Source organism: Gossypium arboreum, chromosome 8 (assembly GCF_025698485.1).
Source record: "Gossypium arboreum isolate Shixiya-1 chromosome 8, ASM2569848v2, whole genome shotgun sequence".
Lineage (NCBI taxonomy): Eukaryota > Viridiplantae > Streptophyta > Magnoliopsida > Malvales > Malvaceae > Gossypium > Gossypium arboreum.
In genome coordinates, this window is record NC_069077.1 from 23,987,287 (window position 1) to 23,995,923 (window position 8,637).

Here is an 8,637-nt window from a genome sequence, read left to right on the forward strand (position 1 = left end):
GGCACTATTTCTAATTGCATTTTCTGCGGCGCTTTGATAGGCGTTGCAAACTGTTTTAGGGGTGCTTATAAGCACCACTATAGGGTCAAAAAAATGCTGCTAAAAACCTATTTTGCTATGATTTTTTCTTTTATTTTCAACAAATTTCAATCAATTTTTCTTCATTTTATTCATCTTTTTCCTTTTGATTTTTTTTTGAGATTTTTTTCCTTTTTTTAACTTTTGGTATTGTTATCAAAGTGAAGAAATGAGTTGGAGTTCTATTCTTATCCAAATTAAAGGCATAATACATAGTGTGTGGTTCTTATTTTTTTTTTTTTTAAAAAAAATTGAAAGTCAAATTAGGGTCTAGTTTTTTAATTTTTGGTATATATACATGTACTTTTTTATAGGGTTGTGATCTTGGGTATTTTTTAAGGCAAATGTTTACTTTTTGCCCTTCCGCTTTTAATATGCATTTGACTTCCTAGAGGTGGGGGCTACAATTTGGGCATTTTCATTAGTAGAAAAGATAAAAGCTTTTTTCTCAAGTTCTTGGGGTTTGATTGTTGAAAACAAAAAAGTTTAAATTTTTTGTTGTAGAAATCTTATGTTGGATGTGGACTAGTGAGAGACATACAACAAAGATGAGAATCAAGTACTTAGAAATAACTTTGAATCAAAGTCATTCAATATTTTAACATTGATGTTAAAACATCTAATGTTGTTTTTGCTATCAACACTAATGTTGTTATGGTCAAAGATGCTAATAATGCGAAGGTATTCATAAAGTTTTGATCTTTTTTGGATTCCATGAGGTCAAATTGAATTTTTTTTTTATTGTTGCAGTTAGGCAATTTCATTATTTATATGGCAACATTTGTGTTTGGTTTTGTGGTCACATTTGGTGTGGTTCCTCTTATTGCTATAATTGGAGCAATACATACCATATTATTAGCTGAACTCTTCACAAAAACCTAACAAGCTTTATCACAATGAAGAAATATTGTTAAACAAGTTAAAAAAGACATTTTCTTTTTAAATTGCAAATAATGGTTCAAATTCTAGTTATTTTAACTTTTTGCTAGTAAATTAAAAGCATTACAAGCCTACTCATTAGCATTGAAAGTAGCACAAAAGATTGATTATTTCGATTAGGGTTTGTTGAAGAAGAGAAATTAAGTGAAAACAAAGAAAAAATAAAAATAAAAATAAAAATAAAAACAAAAATAGAAAATAAATAATTTAATGTAAAAAAGAACGAAAATAAAATTTTTAAACATGTGGCATATCAAACGCATTGTAAACAAGGAAATGACATTTATGTAATAACGGATAAGTTTAAAAAATTCAATATAGAAAAATAGCTTACCCACTATTAAATGAACCCTGACAGTAATGGAAATTGGGCACAAAATTACAAAAGTAGACAACAAGGCCACGCCTCAAACAAAACCCTAAAAACAAAACCACATAAATTAAAGCAGCCTCCTTTGCCTTCTTCTACACCACTTAGCCTCTCGCACTCAGTCCACTACCATCTGCCACCTCATCACCGGATTCTGACGTCATGTCCCCGAACTATCAGCTTCTCCTGACCTCCTCCGTTTCTCAAACATCCGTTTCCACCACGACTACCACCACCATTTCAACTATCATCACCATTTCCAGTCACTGAAATAGAAAATTAATCTCTCTATCCACTATTGGGTTCACGCATTTTCATCTTCAAAGTCCAAAGTATATAGACTGTTTCTGAAACCAAATTCAAGTTTTATCTAGACTATCGGTTAGAACCGGGTCTAATCTTTGGTTGTTGGTTTGGTTGAAAGATGGCTATTTTGAAGAGCTATGGCGTGCGTTTGAGAGAGTCTACGCCCCAGTTTCCGCGTCCCAATCTCTGCGATAACTACAAGAGGTTTTGACATTATATATAACATATTGTTTTCTTTTGTTTTTCGTTTTTTGTTTTTTGTTTTTTAATCGTAGTAGTCCTTAAATAATTTAATTAATTTATTAATCAACACTGTTTGTTGGCTGATTTTGGTATTAAGTGGGAACTCTTTATTGCTTCCGAGAACTAGATATATAACGATAATATATTTTCCCTTTAATCTGTTTAGTAATGGTTGAACATAATTGCTTTTTTTTTTTGGTTTTTTTTTTAAATTTTAGCTTATGCTTACCGGGTATTAATCATTAGCAAGGTTAATCTCAGCTGGAATTTATATCTGCATATTGCTATATTGGCTCATCATTTTATTTGTTTGCTTTGTACCAGGAGAAATGTAAAATGGAGATCCCCACAAGCTGCTGTAATTCCTAATTTCCATCTCCCAATGCGTAGTTTTGAGGTTAAAAACAGGTAATAACTTTATGCTAGCTTCTGAATCTGATTGACGTTTAAGTGAGTGAAATTTCTTGTTGGTTCACCTATAGTTGCTCGAGTTTAGTGATAAGCACTGCTTCTAGCTATGCTCCTCAATTGTCCCTAAAATCTCGATGTTGGTTATGTCTTTGTGTCTTGTTCCTTGGTTCTTGTGCTACCGTAATGAATTTATGTTGGATGTGCCACGACACTTTTTGTTATCCTACCTTTATCAAGTTGTGTACTTTTGTTACACTCTTAATGAGTGCTTGAAGGGAGCATAAACGATTTATGCAAAGATAAACATAGTTGAACACTTTGGTTTCGGTCCATGCATAATTCCGATTAGAATTTCTTACTTTTCATTTTTTTATGTTTGGAGTTGGTACGATTGTAATGCTTAATGCAGGGAGGATATCTTTGACGTATTAGTTCCATGATGATGGTGTTGCAATATGCATTTTCAATGTGTGATGAAAGTGGTAACGAGCCTTTCTTTTGAAATAGTTGCTACTGGTTGATGATTTCACCTGCTTTCTGCTTTGCAGGACATCAGCAGATGATATTAAATCTCTTCGATTGATAACAGCCATCAAAACCCCGTATCTACCCGATGGAAGGTTTGATCTCGAAGCGTACGATGACTTGATGCACATGCAAATTGAAAACGGTGCAGAAGCTGTAATTGTTGGTGGCACAACCGGTGAGGGCCAGCTGATGAGCTGGGACGAACACATAATGCTTATTGGTCATACAGTCAACTGTTTTGGTGGATCGATTAAGGTAATCGGAAACACTGGCAGCAACTCAACCAGGGAAGCGATTCATGCCACTGAACAAGGTTTTGCTGTTGGAATGCATGCTGCTCTTCACATCAATCCATATTACGGCAAAACATCTCTGGATGGCCTGATTTCTCACTTCGATAGTGTGCTGCCAATGGGACCTACCATCATATACAATGTACCATCGCGAACTGGCCAAGACATTCCCCCACGTGTCATAAACAACGTAGCACAGAGTCCCAACTTGGCTGGTATTAAAGAATGTATTGGAAATGACCGAATTGAGCAGTACACAGGTAATGGAATTGTAGTATGGAGTGGGAACGATGATCAGTGTCATGATGCTAGGTGGAGCCACGGGGCTACCGGTGTGATTTCTGTTACAAGCAACCTCGTCCCGGGTTTGATGCGAGAACTCATGTTCGGAGGTAAAAACCCTTCACTTAATGCAAAGCTCTTACCTCTAATCGAGTGGCTCTTTCAAGAGCCTAACCCCGTTGGGCTTAACACGGCCCTTGCACAGCTTGGGGTTGTGAGGCCAGTTTTCAGGTTACCGTATGTACCACTTCCATTGGAAAAGAGGGTAGAATTTGTTAATCTGGTCAAGGAAATTGGGCGGGAGAATTTTGTAGGAAAAAATGATATTCAAGTTCTTGATGATGATGACTTCATCTTGGTTGGGCGTTATTAGTAGTAGTCTTTTTTGTCAATGGTCAGAGAACTCTAGGATTGGATGTGTCTAATTTCGAGTTTGCAAATTTACATTTTCGTTTACAAAATTAGAAATAAAATCTAGGTTTGCTTGCTTGTTTAATTGTTAATGTTGTGATGCCACTAAAAGCAAATTGTTCTCTTAAATCAACTTTTTTTTTTTTTGGGCAATGTCCACTGCAAATATATGTTTTAAATTACTAATTGAATTGAAAAATATTAGGTTCTTCAAATTTAATTTATTAAATTTAAAAAATTATTACGCTTTCTAACAAATCCATATTTGATTAATATTTTTTATGATGCCCAAATCCGTTTATTACTTGTTTTAAGATCGAATCTAATCATCTAAATCCAAATATCCAAGTAAAGAAATTATTCAATTATATAATAAAAATTAAATTACATATTGCTGAATATCTTAATTACTGTCCTGGGACTGAAGAGTACCGATTACAAACCATTTCTCTCTTTATCTCAAAAGTTTTACTTGTTAGTAGTTTATAGTCTTCAACCCTTAGAATGTCAGCAACTCAGGAGTTGAATCCTAAAATTTTCCATTGTCTTGACACACTGGAACTTCACTAGACTGCAAGTTAAACACAGTTGCTTAGGGAAGACTAGCCAGCGAGTGGATTAGCATGTATTGTCACACGATTGAGCCTTATCTCTGCAAGAGGTCGATCGCCTGCTCCTGTTTGAGTCTACATCAACAAAATGGCGTTCAATAATGTTAAGCACGGTAAACTACTGAAAAAAAGCAAGCAATTGCACAGGTTTCAGCTGCAATCGATAGTCCACAAACACAAACTTCTGTGCAATTTGAACTATTCATGGTGAGACTGAGATTGCAAGACAAAAAGTTGGTCCCAAAAAACTATCAACTACAGAGTCACGTTGAACGTCTTTCTTTGGGGTATCTCAGCACTTTGAAGTAATATAGATTTTATCCTACCCTTTTTAAGTCTCTAAATCATATTTGTGAAAGATAACGTAATTCAGCGCGAGCTAATAACAATTTGCGTGGCAATGTAGCAGGCCGAAAATAGAACCGAGGATAAATACACTGATTTGTGAAATATTAACTCGGAAAGCCACATGGACAAAGGGGAAAAAAAGAGTTTACAATAACTAAATCCTAACATAATTGTCCCCAAAACATTCTAAATCAAAGTGCTAGCACACCGTACCTTTTCCATGAGATCCAGGACTTCAAAACCATGGATCACTTTGCCAAACACAGTGTATAATCCATTCAAATGTGGCTGCTTTGCATAAGTTATGAAGAATTGGCTCCCATTAGTATTAGGACCACTATTAGCCATTGCCAATATACCCCTCGCATTATGCTGTATGAAGGCAAAGTTTTGTCAGAAAAAAGACATGTCCACGTTTAACACTAATAAGCTACCCAATATACAACTAGCGGTAAAAGATTATATATTGTTACAAAACATTGAGATTAAGCTTCAGTTGCACTTGAAAGGCTCAGAAATTCGAACGGTTTGAAAATCATAAGTATACCAAAACACTGAGCAGATAGACCAAGATGTGTAGTTATGTTGATTCCAAGACAGAACAAGATGCAGGGTGGAAGGGTTATAGAAACCAAAATTTCAGACTCAAATAGCATAGCAGCTAGACAAACTCCATGGTAGATAAAGGAAAAGTCGGCTAAGCTAGTTTCCATTTACTCAGCAAGGTTAAAACCTGGACATCAAATGGAGAGTATAGGTTCTCCATTAGAAAGCTAACCAATCTCCTTAATCAGCAGAAGCAGACGAGAAAGAAGAGAGTTTCCACCCTGCGCCCCCCCCCCCCTTCCCTTAATGGGTAAAGGTTGGGTGACAAACTTCTCTCGAAAAACCTCGAAAGATAGCATGAGCCGAAGTTCACGATGTAAAACTTTATTGTTTCACTAACTATTAAACTTAGCATACCTTGAGGGATTCTCTGATCTCGTCATTGAACTTCTTGCCCCATATGCTAGTTCCCCCTTTGCCTGCTCCGGTCGGGTCTCCACCTTGAATCATAAACCCTTTAATATTCCTGTGAAATATAGTCCCATCATAATAACCACTAGCACAGAGTGCCAAGAAGTTCTGCATCCAAATGAAATATTAGTATTATTTACAAGGGAAAAAAAAGTAAGAAACAATAAGTAATTTATAAATCACAACAAAAGCATTTCACTGAAACAGATGCATCACGAAGCTGTGCACCGTATGAGTTTAAAATTTATCCATTTAATTAAAGCAAGCAAGAGTTAAATTTACATTTATACATTGAAAAAGGAAAACATACAAGTATAGGCCATGTTACGTGCTCTCAAGTGTGAGTGTGAGATGCAGGTATGTATCTGATACGGATAAGTTCAATTTTTATCCTGTATTTGAAAGGTCCTTGGAGGATCGTATTCCTAAACTCATGTTCGGATATGTGTTGGACATAGCTCCAAACACGAGTGCTTAAGAAAATAGGAGTCTAAGCAAAATAGTGTACAGGTATATAGCAAAATTATATCTATATATAGTGAGGTAACTTACTAATAAAGACGGAGAAAATCACCCTTCAAGTGTAACAGAAAAATATAAGTCATAATCTCCAAAAAAAACTACATAGAATTCCTCTCCAATTTCACAACTTCAGGGCTAAAGAAGTTAAATTACAAACTTGGGTTTAGGGCACACCAATTGGTACCGACTTTAAGCGGAATTCTAATCATAACGTATACTTTATCATCTTCTGACTATCTTTCTGAACAGCTTGCGGCAGCAGAAGCTTAAGCTAGTATTATTTTCTGATAAATAAAATCAAAGTACTGAAAAGGAAATAAAAGAAGGAAAATAATTGAAGGAAAAGGGGGTCCTAACCTCTGCCGTTTTAGCGACCTCGTCGCAGAAGATCTCGCACTTAATGTCACCAAGATTTGTATGCAAAGTAACCGACTGCAATACCCAAGGCAAGTATCGATTAGTTGTTGGTAACGCATTGTATGTGTTCGATAAAATTACTCAAACAGAACTCACCATGTTATGAATAGGATCAGAAATCGATATCGAAACAAAGGGAGTTTCTTTGGGTTTGAGCAAGTGTCTGGTTTTGAGCTTTCGGGGTTCAAAGGCTTGAGAATTGCCGTGGCTTTTTAAAGATGTTTCTAGACTGCGGTCACCACGACGGCCTGCGCTGCCTTTATATGCTTGAAGTGGGCCAATGTTTTGCACCACAGGCCTAAAATTAATAAATATAATAGTACCAAAAAAGGCTCATTTCTGAAATTATATATGAAAATAGGTTGCTTCAAAAAATAATTATTGGAATAAATTAAAAACACTAAAACGCATTGATATGGACGTGTTTTTAGGGGAAAACGCAGAAAAGCACACCGATGAAGACGTGTTCTTCCTCGTGTTAGGCAAAAGCGTGCTAACGTGGACGAGCTTTAGTAAAAAGCGCTAATGGGACGTGTTTTTCCTCGTGTTTAATTAGGGATTTTGGGTTATTTGTAAATTAGGGCTTAAGTTAGGGTTTGGAGTTTATTTTGGGTTTAAGAAAAAATAATTTATGATTTAGGGTCTAGTGTTTAGGGTTTTATTATTTGATTTTTTTAATTACTAAGTATTGTTTTGGAAGAAATAAATTTGACAAGATGGGATATGAAAAAATAAATTTCACATGATGTGTTCTGAAAAAATTATTTGACGAGATGGATTTTGTTTTTGTTTTTTTGTATAGTCAATAATAGTACAGAAAAAGCTTCCAACTAGACTTTTTTTGTACTAATGATTCTGAAAAAATAAATTTGAGAAGATGGTTCTGAAAAATATCCCAAGATTCTCGAGAAATCTGATAGTTGGGGTTGAAAAACGCTTCAAGCTCAATGCATTGTCAGTAAAAGTACTAAAAAAGCTCTTAACTGGACGCTCTTTTCAACAGTGCTGGTGACAGTGCATCCCACTATTTCTTAGGCTATAAATGACCCAAATTTCATTCTCTTGTTGCATAAATTACAATGAGAGGAATTGAAGAAGTTCAAAAGAATAGAAATTGAAGAAGTTGAAAAGGTATAAGTTGATTTATTGTGTTAATATTTATACGAATCATTATATTTTTGCATAATGTTTTTTGTTTTGAATTTTTTTAGACAGATAATTTTGTTGAAAATGAGTGGACGTATTAGTGTTGTTATTTACTACGGGCGGTGAGGTCCATGACACCAAGGACGGTATTGTATTTTTATTGGAGAACACAGCGTGACTGGTTTTTAACCAGAACATAGAATTGACAGAACTTCGTAAAAGAATTAGGTGTAAAATCTTCGGAACAACGCCAATGAGAGTTTCGTCTATTAAGTATCAATTTTGTGTTTTGACTGATCCCGTGACATATGACTCATTTGATATCAAAGGTGCTCGTGCTTGGAGGCGATGATGCAGACGCACCTCGCTAGTGGATCACCCTATCTTAAGTTATATGTGGAATTTTCAACGTCAAATGAAACACTTGCAACTTCAACATCTACTACTGTTCGAGAGGAATACACGACCCCTACCTGACACTCCATTAGTGGGAGGCAAAACACGGAACCGTCCGTTTTTTGTGATAGGAAGGAATACACGATCCCTGCACGACACTGCGTTAGTGGATGGGACATGCACCTCTGTGGGTTAATGTTCAATGCTGAAAATACTTACTAGGGAATGGCATCAACTTCTAGTTGTTAGTAATCCACATTTGATTGGGGACGTTTTGAAACGTACAAGGGAAGGAATGATGTACTCCCTACAACGTCCA

At 35.7% G+C, this 8,637-nt stretch overlaps 2 protein-coding genes across 2 annotated transcripts; one reads left to right on the forward strand and one right to left on the reverse strand.

Moving 5' to 3' along the window:
* Positions 1-1,349: 1,349 nt before the first annotated feature.
* LOC108467395 (4-hydroxy-tetrahydrodipicolinate synthase, chloroplastic-like) lies at positions 1,350-3,946 on the forward strand. The gene is made up of 3 exons (XM_017767994.2): positions 1,350-1,897; positions 2,261-2,344; positions 2,896-3,946. The coding sequence occupies exons 1-3, from the start codon at positions 1,812-1,814 to the stop codon at positions 3,821-3,823; spliced, it is 1,098 nt and encodes a 365-aa protein (XP_017623483.1). The 5' UTR covers positions 1,350-1,811; the 3' UTR covers positions 3,824-3,946.
* Positions 3,947-4,204: 258 nt separating this feature from the next.
* LOC108468054 (peptidyl-prolyl cis-trans isomerase CYP18-1) lies at positions 4,205-7,094 on the reverse strand. Its single transcript, XM_017768907.2, has 5 exons — positions 6,873-7,094; positions 6,717-6,791; positions 5,784-5,945; positions 5,034-5,192; positions 4,205-4,547 (listed from the first exon to the last, which is right to left on the reverse strand). Exons 1-5 carry the CDS (start codon positions 6,873-6,875, stop codon positions 4,464-4,466), a joined length of 483 nt encoding a protein of 160 aa, XP_017624396.1. The 5' UTR covers positions 6,876-7,094; the 3' UTR covers positions 4,205-4,463.
* Between the last annotated feature and the right edge of the window lie 1,543 nt (positions 7,095-8,637).